The 21,115-nt window shown below is 36.0% G+C and overlaps 1 protein-coding gene across 1 annotated transcript; it reads left to right on the top strand.

The window, feature by feature from the left end:
- Positions 1-1,503: 1,503 nt before the first annotated feature.
- LOC129272301 (vacuolar protein sorting-associated protein 51 homolog) lies at positions 1,504-20,685 on the top strand. Its single transcript, XM_064107387.1, has 15 exons — positions 1,504-1,634; positions 3,379-3,467; positions 4,215-4,371; positions 5,522-5,625; positions 7,337-7,448; positions 8,747-8,927; positions 10,179-10,318; positions 11,332-11,454; positions 12,463-12,567; positions 12,927-13,067; positions 14,531-14,760; positions 15,512-15,638; positions 16,835-16,947; positions 17,847-17,925; positions 19,154-20,685. Exons 1-15 carry the CDS (start codon positions 1,545-1,547, stop codon positions 19,181-19,183), a joined length of 1,821 nt encoding a protein of 606 aa, XP_063963457.1. The 5' UTR covers positions 1,504-1,544; the 3' UTR covers positions 19,184-20,685.
- Positions 20,686-21,115: the final 430 nt, after the last annotated feature.

Consider the following 21,115-nt stretch of genomic DNA (forward strand, 5'->3'; position numbering starts at 1 on the left):
TCCGCCACCGTTTTGCTTGCGCGACTCTCGTAAACACGGATTTTTTTTTTTTTTATTGGTACTTTGTACTGGAAGCTAGCCCCAGGCAACCCCTATTCCCCCCTCTCGTAGATCCGCCCGCACCTCACGCGCTGCATTCGCTGCAAAGCTTCGCTGCAAATGTTGATCCGACGTGCACGCCGAACACTGACCTCATTTTATGTGAAGTGTACGCTGGCGCGCTGTGTGTGTGTATGTGTATGTGAACCTGCACTATTCAGTGTATTCTCGTGCGACGCTCCGGCGGATTAGCCAATAGCGATCGAGATAATAATTGCCCCGTTCCCCAGCGTGTACGGATTATGCAAATTAGATTTAATGTAGAATATAACGGTACTTCGTACTAATCTCTTGGAACTCCTTTGCACACTCTCATTATGGAACAATGGCTATGCACGCGTTGGAACGCATTTGGGGTTTTGACGCCTCGCCTAAGCATTACAAGTACTTGATCGAATGCAGAGGAAGTTCAGCAAGAGCTGAAAACAAGGTTTGAAGTTTTGGGTTCACTCAAGCATAAGATGTGCATACTGTGTAATCTCAGTGAAACTTACAAGCAGTCCGAAAAAGTAGTGTCCAAGAAACTCTTGTATCTTTTCTTTTATTCAACTTCACAACTTCACGACAATTTTTTTACAGTATGAAGAAGAAGAATTGCTCTTTCAGATAAGCCATTTTTCTAATTTTTGTTTTTTGGAGACTAAATTACTATTTTGGCTATTTACAGAGAACCTAACCTGGCGACTTATTGGTGGTTTGGGGGTGGTAGGTCACATATGTATTCATGTGGTCATACTACCTCAGGTCTGATGAACCCATTCCTACAAAATTCAAGGCTCTAGATAGAATGACCCATATGTTGCATTCATTTCTGATGACAATGCTTTGTCAGTATCTACTTTGAATTATCCCAGATACTACTCTAAAAGTGCATACACAAGAATCTTGCCACCATGTAACCTGTTTTTATTATTTACATACATGTATATGCGAGCTTCAGTTTCTTATAACTCAATTTTTTGAAGGACCTATTCTTTGGATAATGTACCATATTCTTTAAAAATATGCCGAACCTTCAATTCATTCAAACATTATTACAAATAACATCTTTCAAGTTTGTATTCTTAATTTGCTGTATAATTACGCTATTCTGAATTTACGTGTTAATATTTGTTTTCATTTATGTTATCTGTTTTTGGAATATTAATTATTTTTGTCTTTATAGATGTTGGGTCAACGTTCAATAAGGCTACCTGCTCTTTTTTGTTGGCCCCTCATTCTCATAAATATGTTTTTTGTATGTCATAACAATGTTTTACTTCTATATCTTATGTATGTTTTTCATGTTTGTTTGTGTTTTTTTGAGAATGTAAATGAATTGAATTGAATCTATATGCTACTTGTAGACTTTGTGATGCAAATTCTTTGTCTACATGTATATCTACTTTGATTTCTCTCCCAGATACTACTCCAAAGCGCGTGTTGTCCTACTTCAGTACCAGCACATGCCTTCATTCCACGGTATCCATAGAGACTGCAATGAAATCGTCAATGAACTAAGGCTCAAGTTAAGAGAACAGTTCGGGAACAAAGAGGTAAATGTTCTATCATTCTTAAAAGGCTTAGTCCCACTCCACTTACGGATGCAGAGATGATGTAAAATGGAAAAGAATCTTGCCATCCGTTGGAAAACGTTTTGTATCCGTTGTGTACTCTTGGCATACATGTATCATACGCTCTATATCCATCGAGCATCCATCCACTGTTATTTCATTGTTCGCCCATCTTGTCCATTGTCTGGAGTGGATGAAACCGGATGGAGCCACCCCAAAATTTTGCTTGTCCGCTGTATCCGTTATGAATACGTTTTTGTGTCCTTCGGCCAGTGGGACCAGGCCTTTAGATTATTGGGCAAAAACTTTGCCGTAATACATGTAAACTTGAATCAAATATTCGCCAAGGTCAAACCAATTTTTTCATGCCAGATTAGGCTACACATCTTTTATAGACCTCTTCTAAGGCACATTTCTCATTTGAACAAAACAGATTTGTGGTCCGAATAGATTGGAATTAAGAAGCAAAGTTATCTGCATTTTGAACTGATTGTAAATAGCACTTCTGTTTACACTTTGAGTCGGGTAACCATATTTACCACATCATTACACTTTACTCAGATTGCAAAGTCAACCTGGAATTTTGATTGAAAATTGTTAGATTCTGTGTTATTATCTTTGAATTCAATCCTCGATCATATATTAAATTTTATCTACTCTGTAATTACTTTTACATAGTTATTATTCCATTGTCTGATGCTAAACAGCTTGCTTGATGTGTAGATCTGTTGCTTTTAACCAATAATTGTGTTATCACTTTCATACAATATTAATTTCTTAGTCTGATGCCAAACAGCTGGCTTAATGTGTAGATCTGTTACTTTTAACCAACTATTGTGTAATCAATTTCATACAGTAATTTTTATGGCTAGTCTGATCTAGGCAGAATGTTACACGTGTGTTTAACCAAATATTGTGTAATCACTAGTTTCATACAATGATTATTCCCTAGTCTGATGCTATAAAACCGCTAGCTGAATATGTAGATCAGTTTCTTTTAACCAACCATTGTGTAATCGCTTACAAACAATGATTATTCCCTAGTCTGATGCTAAACAGCTAGCTAAATATGTAAATCAGTTTCTTTTAACCAACCATTGTGTAATCGCTTACAAACAATGATTATTCCCTAGTCTGATGCTAAACAGCTAGCTAAATATGTAAATCAGTTTCTTTTAACCAACCATTGTGTAATCACTTTCATACAATGATTATTCCCTAGTCTGATGCTAAACAGCTAGCTGAATGTGTAATCTGTTTTTAACCGATGTTGTGTAATCACTTTCATATGAAGATTATTCCCTAGTCTAATGCTGAACAGCTATCTGAATATGTAGATCTGTTTCTGTTAACCGACCATTGTGTAATCGCTTACATATACATGTAGTATTTATTTCCTAGTCTGATGCTAAACAATGTGTAGATCTGTTGCTTTTAACCAACTGTTGTATAATCAATTTCATACAGTAATTATTATGGCTAGTCTGATGCTAAGCAGAATGTTACATATGTTTTTAACCAACCATTGTGTGATCTTTCATACAATGAATATTCCCTAGTCTGATGCTAAACAGCTAGCTGAATTTGTAGATCTGTTTCTTTTAACCAACCATTGTGTCATCATATACGTGTAGTAGTTATTCTCCAGTCTGATGCTAAACAATGTATAGATCTGTTGCTTTTAACCAAATATTGTGTAATCTTTCATACAATGATTATTCCCTAGTCTGATGCTAAACAGCTAGCTGAATGTGTAGATTTGTTGCTGCAACTCAAAGAACCACCCGATGAGCTCTTTGATGAGTTTCTTTCTCAGTAAGTATGAGTAATGACTTCTTAATGAATTGACAGCTTTAACTATGTAGACACTTTCTTATTATTAGACTTGTTTCTTCAAAGTAACTGTCATTGTAACTTTCAATATATCTGTAAAGCGCTTAGAGATGTTCCGATGTATTAATCGCTATATAAAAGCAGATTATTATTATTATTATCATCATCATCATCGTCAGGATCATCGTCATCATCTTTTTCACTTCATATTTCCTTTCTTTTAACCGCTTAGAGGCAATTTGTGGTATACAAAATGATTATTATTATTAATTATTATCATCGTCATCATCATCAATCATTATCATTGTGACTTTGCCATTCTATGGTAACAATGCTCAACAACCACTCAAGTCTAGGATTCCAAGGAAGTTACAGATGGATCTCAAAGGTACCATTATCGTGACTCTTCATTAACAGACCCCAATGGCCCGATGTATGAAATTTTACTATTAAAATCATCACTTCACTGGAAAAATGATATTGATTTGTAGGTATTTATTAAAGTATTGTTATCAAGGTAGTTGGCTAGTTGCATTAAAGATACCAAAGTTTCTGTAATAGTAGCTTTTTTAGGAAATTGGCAAGAGGTTATATTGTCCGTAAATGATGATATTGGGGATTTTTGGGGAGTGGGTTATGTTTATCTTTATTGAAGGAACGAAATAATTTGTTAATTTCATGTAATGAGTGTATTTAGACTAAATTTCGTGTCTGTGAATTCACTGACAGTGCCCGACACAAGTTGGATGAGAGTCTGAGGGAGATGTCAAGTCATGTGAAGACTGGTAGACAGCGGACCGCATCCAGCCCTGAGGAAGATGAGGATGGTGTTAGCAATCAGGAGGGGGAGAGACCCTCTGATAAGATCATGAGGTCACTTCCAATGGTGAGCCTAACTTTTGTTTTGATATGTTTCTCCCTCTGGGCCTCCATATCTTCATCGCTCTGCACATTTCTGTATTGTTGAAATAGAATATTTGTGTGTGTATTGTGGTGTTTTTTCAATATCCTGTGTTTATTGGCCTCTCTTTAAAGGAGAGGGACATCTCATAGTATACACATAGAATGCACGTAAGCGCATGCATGCAGGGCTAAATAATGAACGATGTGCGAGAAGAGCCAATGGATATTTGGCGAGTTGAGCACAGAGTTCATTATTTAGGTCCTCTATGCACAAGAATGCGTGCATTGTTTGTTTTGTACAACCCCCCCATGTTACTGAGTTGCCCCAAATGCTATATTTGATCTAAATTCTAGATAATTCCAGACCTCGCACTATCCTGCACTCTGACGTCAGAGTGCAGGATAGTGCATATTGGATGCAATAGTGCAATTCGCTGAATATCATGTGATCCGATTTGGACCAATCAGATCACAGAACACTCTTGGGAGTTGTATAAAAATATCTGTTTGATCGGGAGACCCAAGAAATGAGACGGATGATGGTTTCAATGTATATAGCAGGTTCTGTCTTATCGAACATTAATTCAAACATTAACGCGAGTTGTAACATTCTCCATATGAGTTTGAAAAGAATCCAGTAAATTTATATGTGTGAAAAATCATATCTGTCAAATGATTGTGGTAGAAAATGCGTAATTACTAAGATATTGAAACAATAAACATGGCTTTCCAGGCAATAAAAGCCTGGTCCCACATGTGGTTATCTGTGTTGGTGAGGTTCGGTGTGATCATTTTCAGCATAGATTTCATGGATTCAGAGAGTTAGGTTGATGTAGATGAACCTGATCTAGATCAGTGATGAAAGATGACAGTTAGCCTGAGCTGTAAAGACTTATGTTTGCTGCAGTTGTACTCATCTTCGAGAAGAAAGCTTCCTCAAGAGAAATTATTACAGGAAAATTCTGTGTAATTTGTAAAACTGTAGTTGCTTCAAAACTCACTCTAATTCCCCCACCCAGGCACAGTACAGGTTGATTTCCAAAGGCTTTCAACTATAAACCCAAAGTTAAAATCTACTAAGATCCCTATACAATGCCAACCTCCTATGATAAAGTTGTGTTTTATTCTTTCAGGATATATTGGAGTTTGTTGACAGCAGCTGCAATGGTTTTCTTGAGAACATCTGTTTAGTAATAGCCTCATACAAGGAGCTCTTTGTGAACAGGCAAGCAGGAGAGTAAGTACATATTACTGATATTTTTGTTTCATTAATAAGATAAGATCATGGTCCCATTGATTGTGTTAATAACAAAATGCAAATTTCTACATGTTTATTGTTAGCCAATCAAATGGAATGATTTCAGAAGTTTTTAACTGTTACTGCAAGTTTCTTATTATAACAAGTTCTATGAAACAGGCCGCAGGTTGATAGACGAAGAGGGAAAATGAGGTTATTCCAGGCCTGAAAATAGCCTGAGGCCTTCAGCGCCCCTACTACAAGGCTTCGATGCCCTCTTCCTTCTGATTAAAGTTGAATTTAGGCCACCTGCCTCTTTTAAAGCAGATACGAACCATTAGCGCCATATCGAGTCCTCAACTACTCATACCTGGCCAGTTTCCTGACCCATAATGCCAGTGTAGTCTAGTAATATAGACCCACTTGAATGATAACGTGCTAATTAACTACTCAGTACATTTATACTGCAATAATTATGTTACCAAGTAGCAAAGCAATTACTTTTCCTCTCAAAACATTTTAGTTTCTCTGTACAAATACAATTATAGGTCAATTTATTCTCTGTAGTATTAGTAGATATCTGAAAACATATATTTTAAGACTATGTATTTGTAACACACAGTCAATGAGAGACCACACACAGTTCACTCCCCCTTTAATGTGGCCTTGATCCCCGCTGCTGCTTGCACTATTTGAGAAATGTCTCTTCAACATCCAATTTGAAGGACATGTATAGTTTATTTTCAGCTGAACTACACGGGATTGCTGCAGAAAACCAAAAAAGTTGTAATAAATAAAGAGAAGATTGACAAATTTAAGTATTCATGCTCTAGATTGAAGTCAATTCAATTCAAAAATGGTATTTATTGATGATCAAACATGTTAATAACAATCGCACATAAAAAAGAGCCGGAGCTGGAAAATTCATGTTTACAAGTTTGTGTTGGCACAATAAATTACACAGTAAAAAACATAGTAAAATGCATTAAAAAGGCTATACATTTAAAAAGCTAATGCAATTTTAGATACAACATAAAAGGCAATGAATGAATTTAACATGATAATGGCTAACTTGAAGGAGACTGGCACTTTCTTTTATTCACAAAATTGACTGTAAAGTGGGGAGGGGGTGACCATTTTCCATTGCCTTTCCTAGTGGACACATCTTTTTTTAGTATGTCAACCAAAAAAGGCAATGGAATATTTTTAAATCTTGTTGTTCTTGTGTGAAATTGTTGGTAATTGTTAAATGTATATAAAGAGATCTTGTATATTTGTATGTACCGTACATTCATTCTTATGTCTGATAAACTTCATAGTCAGCAGTTGTTAGTAAGAACCTATTAAAGATGTGTATTATATATTTTACAGTCTAGTGCAATCATCAAGTGAGCTTTATCTAGGTACCCACATGTCAAATGGTGATTTATTGATTTGATATAATTTTTATACCACCACTCACATACTGTATCAAATTATATGTCAAAATGCATTGATTTGAAAAATTATATTCGTTGTGTCTGTAATTGTTCCTAAGTTAATATTGATATATATTTGTGTTAATCTTTATGTCGACATTGACCTAGCCAAAAGACATAGATAATGATAGGAAAAATCACCATATAGCATGGAATGTTGTGTCATTGAATGAATTTAAGATTATTTCATGGTCAAATGAAATTGTTATTTTACCATTGTGTATTATGTAAAGTTCGCAGGAAGAGGAGGAGTTGGAGCAGGTCGCCCATGCCAAGCTTGGTCAGTTTGTGGATTCCAGGATTCAACAGTACTTTACATGTATTCAGGATAGAATACACGCTGAGGTAATTCAGTCTTTTCTTTCTCACTAGAAATTTAATCAATGCTTAATCTTGGGCGATAATTTTTAAGCTTCTAGGCCTCATTGCATAAACGTTACTTTTATTGTAGCTTTGCCATCTAGCCATTTTGTCTTTTTTTTTGCTATTTCTCTTAAGAATATCTTGTTTAAATCGCCCTTTATATAATTTCAGGGGCTGTTTTATAAAGCTGTTCAGTTCAGCAGAACTTTTACAAATGATTTGAATATACATTCATTTTGCTGAGTGTAAAATATTTTCTGATACTTTAAAGGTCAAGTCCACCCCTGAAAAATGTTGATTTGAATAAATAGAGAAAAATCAAACAAGTATAATGCTGAACATTTCATCAAAATCGGATGTAAAATAACAAAGTTATGACATTTTAAAGTTAAGCTAATTTTTCACAAAACAGTTATATGCACAACTCAGTGACATGCAAATGAGAGAGTCGATGATGTCCATCACTCACTATTTCTTTTGTTTTTTATTGTTTGAATTATACAATATTTCAATTTTCACCAATTTGACATTAAAGACCATCTTAACTGAGCCATAAGATGTCATAACAATGGTAATACCACATGTTCAGGGAGGAAAAAATTTTGTCTGACAGGACAATGAGGAGAAAATTAGAATAATTCATATTTCACATAATAAAATACAAAAGATATAGTGAGTGAGTGATGTCATCAGTCCCCTCATTTGCATACCGAACAAATGTGCATATAACTGTTTTGTGAAATTAAGCGAAACTTAAAAATATCATAACTTTCTTATTTTACATCCGATTTTGATGAAATTTTGCTTGTTGGATTTTTCTCGTATTATTCAAATCAACTTTATGCTGGGGTGGACTTGTCCTTTAAGAAAGTATCTATATGACTACTTGTATTTCCAACAATGTTAATTCTTTTTAGACCCACCCTCCCTCACCCCCATGAAAACAATATATATAGCTGGTACTTTGCATTGTAATCAATGGATGATCATAGGAATTTTATTTTATTTCTGCTTATTTCATTTTAAGCAAATGCAATGAAACTCAATTTAAAATAGTATTTTGCATAAGAAAAAATGTTTTGTAAAATAATGTGACATACAGTAATTCAAAATTTCATATCTATGTTCAATTTTAATATGCATCGTTGAATTGTTCACAAGAAGTTGCAAAGTGTCGTACAGAAACAATATGACATTTCTGTTCCTTATATAACAACAGCTAGCAATCAGAAAATTGTAAGCAAGCTAAAAGATTTCTTGCAATGTGCATACCATTCCAGAAATCTTCTGTGGAGAATTCGCTGCTGGTGAGAGCGTTAGATCGGTTCTTCAGACGGCTGCAAGCGGTCCATCGACTCTTACCGGACCTCAAGATTCTCCAGCGAGGAGCTGATATAGTAGCAGCCGCAGCCAAGGAGAGGGCCCAGTACTACGGGGATGGTCTTAAGAAGCACTTTGCAGGTGGGTGACAGAACGTTGGATTATTATCCTGAGTGGCCCTTTTTATCAAGAATAGACTAGATTGATATTAGTCGTAATTATGGAGGGCCGGGGTCCCGTCTTACAAATAGTTACGATTGATCCGATCGAACTCAACTGCATGGAAATCCATCAACGTCAGCATATTTTTATACTGGAAATTTGCACAATGTCTTTTGTAAGCAAAGAGAAGTTCGCAGGAATATTTAGAAAATATTTTGAACAAATATGTAGTTTACATGTTGGCATTGCTGGCTTTCCATAGTTGTGGTTGATCGGATCAATCGCAACTCTTTGTAAGACAGGGCCAAGGTATGCAGTGCGAGTTGGTGCAGTCAGTAAAACGTCCGTCTGTTGAACCAGAGGTTGTAGGTTCAAGTGCATCCCAGGCAGATGACTGAAGCCGGCATTGCATGTTACAGTAGAAGGTAATCTATCCTTCAGATAGGATGTTAAATGGAGGCCCCATCTAGAGAAGAGTAACCCCCTTTGCATGTGTAGAACCCACTGCACTATTTGTATAAGAGTAGGAGGAAACCCCAATGCAGTGGTGCACCTGCACACCCCCAAATCAGTTATGTTGGGAGGAGAGTCCAGGGCATGTCTTACAAAGAGTTACAACTATGGAAAGCCAGCAACGTCATCATCTAAAAAGCATGTTTGTTCAACACATTTCTAGATGTGATGTCCATTCATAAATTCATAGTTTTCGTGAAAATACAGTGTGCTTATCTTTGTTTACGAAGGACATTGTGCAAATTTCGTGAAGAAAAAATTATGACATCAATGGATTTCCATATAATTGAGATGGATTGGATCAATCGTAGCTCTTTGTAAGACGGGTAGTCATACTGATTCATTTTGCTCACTCCCCCCCCCCATGTTCCATGTACAAGTGATGACAAACAACTAATAATGATAATAGAAATAATAATCATTACATTCCAGAAGCTCTATGCACTGTTCCTCTTCATCCAGAAATGAAGGAGTATGTCTACTCATTAAAAATGACACAGGCTCAAATGCACAATTTTTCTTGTGACAGAAATATGCATAGACTACATATTCAAGATAAAAAATTATGGTATCACTTGCTTTCCATTGCAAAAACAGCTCTTTTCTACCCCACATGTATGCCAAATAAAGATTTTTCAACAGTTAGAAAGTCGGTTGTAAATATTTATTCAGTTTTGCTGTAAAATTACAGTTGGATGATTGTTTCATGTTTTTCAGAGTGTATAACCGACATCCGTCAGACGCTGTGTGCCCCGAGAGTGGTGGGCAAGCAGTCCGCACCCAACCTAGCTGAATTAGTCAATGTAACATCGTCATCCGTCATCGATCAGGTCAAACTTGTGCTTACTAGTCTCAAGGTATGCTTCAAAGCGTAGTCAGATATTAGGTCAAAAAGGCAACCCTCTTTAATGATATTGAACCTTAGTGATAAAGTATATGTTTGGAAGGGTAAAATGTTTGCAATAGAATGATGAAAGTTTGAATTCGTTGCCTTGTAATGGTTTTGATTGGTTATAAAGCATATTTTCTTAAGAATCTCTTTTCAAGATCATTTGATGAGGATCGATGTCCTAATATAATTTCTCACGGATGAATAATTAGCCCCTGTTTATAAAACCTGATATCAGTTAGAGATGGTACATTTTAATCACAAATTCCCCTACATGTATTTTCATTTAACGCTGATAACGGTCATTAGTTTGGTGCTGGGGTTTCTTTTTCTACTCTAGACAAGTGCATGCATTGATATCAATAATGCCCATAGCAATTACATTGTTCAAGGGCAGAAGCGGTGTGCTAGGAATCTATCCATGGACTTTCGTATGTTCAGTTTGTTCTCAGTAATTTCACTTCTCGATCCAATGTAACCAAAAGGATCTCAACAAATGGGATAATATAGAAAGTAGAAAGTGCCTCACCCAAAGTATAAATACTCTTCACACGATGCTTGATGCAGAGCTGGATTAGCCTCTAGAGAATTACATCCAGAGGAAAGATCCAGGAAGTAAAGGGACACACGATAAGCAACTAGCCATCTTCCCATGCTCAGCCACACCATTCACACAATCCCTCTTTCCTGAAGCAGTAAAACTCTGGAGTGACATCCCCGACACTGCTGTGGACATTAAATCCAGCATGGCTTTTAAATCTGCTGTCTAAAGAAATAATTGATTTTTTAACTCATCATCTTGTCGAGCCCCCTCACCAACTTCCTGTTCCTCATGAACATTTTCGGAAGTGAAGAGCACAAGATGCAAGGTAGTCTGGCACCTCAGACCACTGAACCTCCACAGTCATTACAATTTGTGTTTTTTGACAAGTTTATGTAACAAGACTCTGATCTCGATTATATCTCTTTATATCCTTGCAGTCATTCCTCGGCCAAGATATCACGTTTGCTCAGTCTTTGTTCTTTGCTACCAAATATCCCACCAAGACAGTGAGAGAAGGGCTCCTAGTCGACTTCCTCAGGCACATCTTCCAGACCTGTACAGTAAGTATGATGAGATATACAAATACCAGGCTTTGAGTAGGTATAGCAGGAATTACTATTTTCCCGAGGGGCAAAGCGCCAAGGGAAATATAGTAATTATGCCAGTTCAACCGAGGATGAATAATTCCCTCTTTTGAAATAAAGGCCTGGTATGTTTGTATTATATCCTACTTTTAATAAGTTAGGACAATAGATCTCGATAATCTAGTTCTTGTACTCATAGTTCATCCTTTTTTTAATCTGGAGCCAAAATATAGATAATGTGCTGTTTTAACCAATCTCTTTAGAGATCCTATTTGTGGAACCTCCCTGAAATCATCATCTCTGGTTTTAGTTCATATAAAAAAATATGATACTGAAGCAGTTCACAAAGTGGAGTGCATGTAAGTAATTTGGAAAAATAGGGTTAGACATGCTGAATTAAGGATGATTTCATGCAATCACTGTCAGTATTCAAGCAGTACTAAAAGACTATTAGTATATATTTTTTGAAATTCAATTTTAGCATATTGATAACAATAGCCTACTATATCATAACTGTTTTCATGAAGATTTCTCTACTCCAGAGTTTTGTGGAATTATTACTTGGGACTCTCAATTTAACAATTTTCAGTTCAAAGTACTTTTAGTCATGATTTTCAAAATACTGTTCTCAAACTTTAAATTATGATTTGCTGTAGAATTTGTCCAGAATTGGAAATTAGAAATTACACCTGTCCTTATTTCATCCGCCTTGTCTGTTGTCATCTTTCCTATCATCACCAAATAATATTAGAAAACAATGTACTACATTTTATTATTGCATCACTACGTTTTTCCATGTGGTTCTAAGTAAGATGGCATAAATCAGTGCCGCTAAGTAGACTGTATAATCTCCATTCCTATACGATTTTTCTCAATACTTCATGATTAATGCTGTGTTTATTATTAAATTATTATTAATAATGGTTTTATATTGGGATTCATTTTTGTATTCATGAATGAAACTCCTCATGTGTTCTTTTCTAGAATCTTTGTGAAGGAGGAGGAGAGAAAGGATCAGCACCTCATACACTCATCTTGATCCTATCCAGACTTCTAGTAGACTTTGAAACAACTCATATCATACAACTGGTAAATATTGAATATATATTTGTTTTAAATCAGCACCTCATACACTCATCTTGATCCTATCCAGACTTCTAGTAGACTTTGAAACAGCTCACATAGTACAACTGGTAAATATTGAATATATTTTTTTTTTTAATCAGCAACTCGTACATTCATTTTTATCTTATCGAGACTTTACAACTGCTCACATCATCCAACTAGTAAATATGAAGAAAAAAATATCATCAGCACCCCATACGCTCATCTCAATCCTATGTAGATTTCTTGTATATTTTTAAACAACTCATACTGCTAGTTAGTGTGATTTTTTTTCATGAGCACCTTGTACACACATCCTGATCAAATCCATTTCTTTTGACCAGCTTGGTACTTGCAATGCTCAGTTCTTGATCGAAGATAGTCGAGGCCTGACCCAGACATCGACCCTCTGCTCGGAAGCCAAAGATTCTGCCCAGTTGCTTCTCAATCACTACGTGCAGTCACAGGGTCTGCAGATATCCCAAGTGAGTACATCTTTCAGTAGTGAACATCTTTTATTCTCTCCAACAATAGGCTGACTAATGTTGATTGCTACATTCAACTTTAGTCACGAAAGGAGTGTGTATGCATCATGGCAACCCCATGCAATTTGGCAGTCATGGTGGATCTTCATAATGATGATGATGATGATGATGATGATGATGATAGCGAATCCTCATGGTGATGACGGTGATGATGTTGATGACGGTGATGACAGTGATGATGATGATGATGATGGTGATGATGGTGATTATGATAATGATGTGATGACGGTGATGATTTGATTTGATTTTATAATATTTTATTTTCTCCTCTCTTGTTTTCATTTACAATTCATAATAATACATACATGATAAACAAAGAATATCGATGATGATGATGATGATGATGATGATGGTGATAGCTCGATTTATATATCACTTTTTTCCAGAGGATACAACATAACTATTAGTACCCTGCCTTAAGCTCAAGCTACCAGAAATTGATCATACTGGACCAAAAGTTGATTGTATGACTCATTTGTAATATGCAAGCATATGAGCAATGGCATACCTACCAACTGTCCATATTTTTTAGTAAAAGAGAAAGACACGGTCTCCCTGTTTTGTTTTGTTTTTTGTTTTTTGCAAAACTTGTATGTTTTCCCTTTTGTCTAGTCTTCCTGCGTTTTAGGGTTGGTAGGATCGGCATTGTCTTATCATTGTTTGAAGTACTCTATACTTTATTTTTACATCTAAGTAGTCATTTATATGTACATACACTTATTTAGTAGTTTTAATTTATATACAAGAAAAAAAATGAACATTATTTATCAGTTCAGATTGGGAAGTTGCCAGGCAAGGTGCAAAAAATGCTGCATATACTGTGAAAAAGCGTATTATGCATTTCACTCTATTGGGCATAGTGGTGTGCACCTGTAGTCCCAGCTATGTGACGAAGTTGCAAATTGATGCAGAGATTTGAGGTTCAAGCCCTGGTCACGTCTCTCGCATAGTGACATTAGTCGGTCCCATATGTAAATCATCATATCTGATTGATACACGATTGAAAAAATCCGATACACACAGGTATATTTGCAGTGCATCCCTCATGGGTGACACGACATTTGCTCCTGCGACATTTGCTCCGGTCTTAATATCTCACAGGGCATAAGATTAGAGTTAGGATTGTTATAGAGCTTGTGGTTCAGAATAATGTAAAGAGTAGGATTAGGGTTTATTTAGTTTTGGAGGTTAGGTGTTATGTTTTGCTTAACATGCAGATTTTCCATCGGTGCATTTATCGCTGGAGCAGATGTCATGGAGCCCCCTCATGAAAATGCTTTTACAGGGGTTTGAAATTGTTTACCAGTAATAAGTTACTCATGACCTTAGCTTTTATATTAAGTGCCAAATATCTTTTAAAAGGTATTTTATGATTATTTTCATTCTGATGTTTGTCTTGTCAGATGTTGAGGAAGAGTGTGGACACAAGAGACTGGCTGAACACCATCGAACCCCGCAACGTGAGGGCGGTGATGAAGCGTGTAGTCGAGGACATCACAGCCATCGATAGCAATGTGGGGTCGCTGTATGAGGAGGGAACCCGTAAAGCGCACAGCAGCGACTCCAGCAAGAGGACGTACCAGAGCTTCAGTGTGTCTAGGCAGCCACGGGCGCAGAGGAGTTACACTCCAAGGTAGGGACAGACTAGGATATTAACCAGTCGATGACTGAAATTCTGCAATTTCCATTGGCATTGTACAGGGATCACCTGGATCCAGTAGGTTATTGGTTAACCTGTTGATTACTGAATTCTGTAGTTCCCATAGGCTTTGAACATCCGATTCTTTTAGGCAATGACTTAACCTTTGACTAATGAATTCTGTAATTCCTGTAGGCTCTGTACATGGAACATCCGATTCTTTTAGGCAATGACTTAACCTTTGACTACTTAATTCTGTAATTCCTGTAGGCTTTGTACAAGGATCACCTCATTCCTGTAGGTCATTGGTTAACCAGTTGATGACTGAAACTCTGTAATTCCCATAGGCTTTGTACATGGATCACCTGGTTCAAATAGGCAATGGGTTATTGACTCCTGAATTCCTGTAATTCCCATAGGCTTTCCACAGGGAACATCCACTTCTAGTAGGCTATGGGTTAACCATTTGACTTCTGAATTGTGTAGTTCCCATAGGCTCTGTACAGGGACCATGCGATTCCTGGAGGCAACATGATCGTAGGAATGAACAGTTGTGAATGCATAGCATATTAGGATGCAACTCTTCAGGATCTAGAAAGGTCACCTGTTCCTTAGAAGTTGACAGGCTGTATGAATTATGCAAAATCTTCTTAATATTAAAAAAAGTAAAACTATTGTCCATGTTGCCAATCAAATAATGATGAATAATTGATTTAAAGCTAAATGTTTGGTTTTATCTCCACAGCACCACATTCGATACCAGTCTGATGAGCAACATCCAGAAGCTCTTCTCTGAGAGGATAGAAATCTTCAGCAGTGTGGAATTCTCTAAGGTCTCCGTCGTCACGGGCATCATCAAGATTAGCTTGAAGGTATGGTTGTTGCTTCCCCCCTCCCCCTCCATCATCATCAGTGCCCCCTCCCCCTTTATTTGTATTTCATATGTGTTTTCTATAAAATCTTCAACAGTGTGGAGTGCTCTATGGTCTCTTTTGTCACTGGCATCATCAATATTCGCTTGAAGGTGAGGTTGATGCTCCCATCCCCTTCCATCATCAGCATCCCTCCCTCTCTATTTGTATTTTTATGTGTTTTTCTATAAAAAATTCAGCAGTGTGGAACTCTCTAAGGTCTCCGTCGTCACTGGCATCATCACGATTAGTTTGAAGGTAAGGTTGTTGCTTCCACCTTCCCCCCTCCATCGTCATCAGTGTTTAAGCCCCCCCCCCCCTTTCTCTCTCTCTATTTGTATTTTATGTGTGGTTTTTTGATGAAAGCTTCAGAAGTATAAAGTTTGCTAGGATTTTTATGATCACTTGAATCCAGATATGCTTGAAGGTAAGTTGATTCCCCCTCCACTTTATTGGTATTTTGGTGTCAGATTTTCCTTGTGAAATTCGATGTGGACATGCATTTCCTTAATGGTAATACATGTATATAGAGGAGAACAGGACCAATGTTTTGATTTGACCTTGAAAAAATTTGACCCATGAGATGCCAAGTTGTCCGAGGTTGACTTTATGATGTTGTGTATCCTTGTGTTTCTTTGTACACTTTCCTTGAGTATGTTAGACTGAGGACATTTGGACAATATTGATATTTGAAAATGAAAAAAATACAATGAAATGAATGATGTTTTCTCTATAGATTTATTTGATATTTTTGAATTTGTTAGATTGAGGACAAATGGAAAATTTGGATATTAGAAGGGGAGAAGAATCTAGTATGATGTTTATGTTGATGCTTTTCTTTGTAGACATTCTTGAGTATGTTAGATATTCAGAAAATATCAATATTTGAAAAGGAAAAATGTAATGAAATGAGTGATACATCATAATATACATTTTCTGAGTAGACTTTCTAGACGTTTGTAGACATTTCTGAATTTGTTCAGGACGAAGGGACAATGTAGATATTAGAAGGGGAAATAAAAGAATCAAGTATGATGTTGTATATGTTGATGATTTACTGTACACACATTCCTTGGGTGTGTCAGACTGAGGAAATTTGGAAGATATGGCCTCCAACAGAGTGTATTATGTTGTATATCTTTGTGTATTCTTTGCAGACATTCCTTGAGTGTGTCAGACTGAGGACATTTGGAAGATATGGCCTCCAACAGATTCAGGTGGACACACACTATCTCAACCTCTATTTATGGAGATTTGTATCAGATGAGAAGTAAGTTTGATCTTTTTTCGGTTTAGAGTAGTAAAGCCAAAATTGGGCTAAAATAAATGTATATTGTGATGAAATCAATTTTGTTACAATTTTATTAATCTTCATATTCTTGAGATTGAGTTTAGTTCTTAGTGAATCAGCATCGTGGTATACTCGTTACGACCCCCGTCTTTCAAATCTGAAGAACGTGCGTTCAATTCCTAGCAAGAAATTTGCCCACATTGTGTTGCACTCTACCCAGGCGAGGTGAACGGGTACCCAGTAGGAAGAAATTCCTTGAGTGTTTGAGCGCCTGATCAAGGTTGCCATGCTAAAGCCAGGATAATAATAACATTATCAAGTGGCTACCCTGGGTAAAATATGACTCTGATATTACTGGTGGTGGTGGTGTTACCTCACCCCTTTTTGTTACCCAGGTTTTGAATGAAATTGTAAAGACCCAGTTACAATCTCTTTGTCTGCACAATAGTCATACCAATGACATCTGAGGGCATCTAAATAGAGAATATAATATGAATGAATGAATCTTTATTTCGTTTCAATTCCGATATCAAACAACAACAATAAATTATTGGGATACAAGTAAATAGCAAAGAACAAAAGTAAATAATTACAGGATAATATACATAATACATGCACTACTTTTTATGGAACATTAGTAACACCCATGAGAACAGATGGAAATGAAACGTGGTGACCTACTAAGAAGCTTAGCTTGTGGGCCATAGGCCACCAGAATGTTAAAAACTTATATTTCCAATCATTTTAAAACATCATAGAACAAGCAAACTAAAAATTGGAGTAAATAACCAAAGTACAGATATACATATTTACAAAAGATACACTAAAAAGATACACTATTAGTATGATAAAGTTTTTTTTTTTTTCTTATCTTTCAGATTGGTACACTTTTTGTTGGATGAGATCGTAGGCAGTACTGTTCACAGATGTCTAGATGCAACTCTTATGGAGACGAGTGTAAGTTAACAATCACTCTAAAAAAATGGTGAAAATAGTGTAGTGAATTCAGTCATTTGCTTTGTTAATTAAATGTTAGTTTGCTAATCAGATTTTCATTTTCAGTTAGGCAAATGTCCTTTAAATTATTTTGTGCTTTGTGTATACACAAATTGTTTTTTTACCTGGTGGAGGGGTGGGGTAGCCAGATACTGATTTTTATACATCATACAATATTGGGCAAAATATAGTTGTTCTTCAATACAGTGATTACTTTCCCACTATTTCTCTCAAATTGGTCTCATTTACAAGATAATTAGTTTGATATCTTTGTAATGATGATGGTTCAGTATGTACACCATTCATTACAATAGCCAGTAAAATTTCTGTATAATCTGTTTAACCCTAAGAAGACTGGGGGGGCTGATTCAGCCCCCCCCCTCGACATTTTTCGCGATAAATCCGCCACTTGAAATTTTTTGACCGCGTCGCTCGCTGACTTTTTACTTTCAAGTCTCGCGCAATTTTTAAGACTAAAATTGTGACCCCCGGGTACGCGGTTTCGAAATTACGCAATATTTCGTAAGTGTATGCAGACCCAAAATTACTCAAAAAACGTGAATTTGTGTACAAATCCAATGCATATAGTGTTTTAGCCAAAATTCATAAAATGTATCATTATTTTTCCTTTTACTGCTTAAAATCAATTAATTTTATCTTGTTTATGGTCAAAATAAAGTCCCCGACAATTTCCATTGAAAAAACAATAAAAAACAAAAAGTCGAAAAACAGAGAAATACATAAGAAATTTAGAAAACAATAGAATACATAAGAAAATAAATGTGATGTTGAAATTTTTGAAGAATGAATTAGATCAGATGCCCATCTAGAGTATGTGAAACAAAAATTATCATTTTAGGGACATTATTTTATTAATTAGAGCAAACTTATGATTTTATGCATAAATTATCATAATTAATGAGCAATGAGATTTTTCGCAGAATTTGATATTAAAGTTTTGTAGATAATGCCATGGGTAACGCACGTGCCAATTTTCGTCGCGATCGACGGCCGAGATCAAAAGGGGGGGCTGAATCAGCCACCCCCCCCCCCCCCCCCCCGTCTTCTTAGGCGTCGAAATAGCCCAGTCTATTTAGGGTTAACACTCACTGCTTCAGTTAATTAATGGTTGAATTCATAATTACCACAATATTAATGCTGCTACTTTTCTATTTTTTTCTTCCAATAGATTGTGGAAGTGATATGTGAACGAGGATGAAATCGGCAATGCGTGCAATCAAGACTGGTCATTTATATATATATAGTATATCAGGATAACATTTTGGGACAGACAGATATATGTTCGTATTCAAATTATGTTTCAATATATGATAATTGTTTTGTATTTCCTTTGCCAACTGTATGTTATGGTAGCAAGATGTAATATAGAATTTGATATATTTATCTTTTTTATTGTCATTTTGATCTGGATTTACAAAATTATCCAAGATGTCTGATGACAAGATAAGTTATGTCTCTCTTAAGAGAGTGAATGAGAGATACTATAATTTGGAAGAGAATGTTGATACATGTATACAGTCTTATTGTGTTAATGTTATCTGTGATGTAATTCTGTTTTTCTGTGTTTTAGGCATATTGTTATCAATTTAAGTACAGTGTGCAGTGGTGCTCAAAAGTTGGAGAACCCCCACCAGGAAATGAACATATTTCAAGTGTTCAAGTTCTGTCATGTTTTAGATATTTCATTGTAAAGTCAGGTGATAAAATATTACATAAATAAATAGTTTGTTTCCTGGCTTTGCCGGACATTGTGGTCTTTTTTCTACATTCAAAACTCAGCATGAACAAGTGCATTTTCTGGTGGGGTTCACCAACATTTTAGCACCACTCTATGTATGACTAAACGTGCCAGCGAAGATTTGGGGAAGATAATTATTCATAAGATACAAGATCTCTGATGACTACAAAGTCCAATTCGCAAGATATCTACTATTTCTTTTTGATGCGTCGCCTCCATGCATTCCATTTTCTTGCGTGAACTTACCATGTTTCATGGAATATTGTTTTACACAATAATAGATTTAATTAGTTACTAATTCTAATACAGTACGTCATTAAGATTTTCTTCAACAAAGTAATTTCAATGATATGAAAAGGTTGGCTGAAAATTGATACAATTATCGTATCTGTGTATGCACAGCCTAGAATCATTTTATTTTTTTATAAATTGTTACCATCCCTTTGATATTAGTTTTGAAAATCCAATTGTGAGAAAATTCAGAAATGACATTTTGTCTGATAACTTTGATTTCCATTTACCAAGACATTTCCTTACGTAAAAAAAAAAGACGAAAACTCTCCAATTTATTATATTGGGAATTGAATAATGAGTATTAGCCTAGAATACTGTCTCTCCATTAGTAACATACATGGGGGCTTAAGCCAGGTTTATAAAGTAAACAAACACGAAAAACTGTCAAAACAATCCTGGTCCCAAACAATTTTTTGAAAGAACTAGCTCAATATATGAATGTGTTTTTTTCCTAGATATGAACCGGAGCGTATATTATGTCATGCCTTCCATTGTCAATCTCATTATATTTTGATCTCCCAAACTGAATGGAAGACTGTCTATTTCTTCATTTGTCTAAGTGAGTAAATTATATATTTCTTTTAAAAAGCATTAAAATATTTAACAATTTATCATGTACATGCAGATAGTGAAATAAATGAAAGGAGTAAAATGTGTTACAAAGAGAATGCCTTTGATGTCCTTGACTTAACATATTGAATACTGAATTGTGTAATTCACACTGGCTATGTAAATGAAGCACCCATTTAAAGCGTCCCAGCATTTCCTCAATGTAAAAGAGAGGCGCGAGTGTACACCACATTCCCATCAAGATCAGAGCTTTTTATCAGGGTTTCTGTTGATTGTGATTGTTGGAATCTTGTGAAACCAGTGTAAAGAGTTCAGCCTTACACCAGGAAATTCCAGTAGACAGTTGGTCATTTCAAGTTTGTTGACAGGTGTTGGTGTAGGGCTTATTATTGCACCAACCATAGCACTTAACTTGAAAAGAAGCTATTGCGGGATTGGCATAATTTGTGTTAACATGAGGATGGAGTGCTTATAAGTTTGGTGCTGACAGCTGGTGTCAGTGTAGGGCTAATTATTATAGCACAAAAC

The sequence above is a fragment of the Lytechinus pictus genome, chromosome 12 (genome assembly GCF_037042905.1).
Source record: "Lytechinus pictus isolate F3 Inbred chromosome 12, Lp3.0, whole genome shotgun sequence".
In the NCBI taxonomy this organism is placed as follows: Eukaryota; Metazoa; Echinodermata; class Echinoidea; order Temnopleuroida; family Toxopneustidae; genus Lytechinus; species Lytechinus pictus.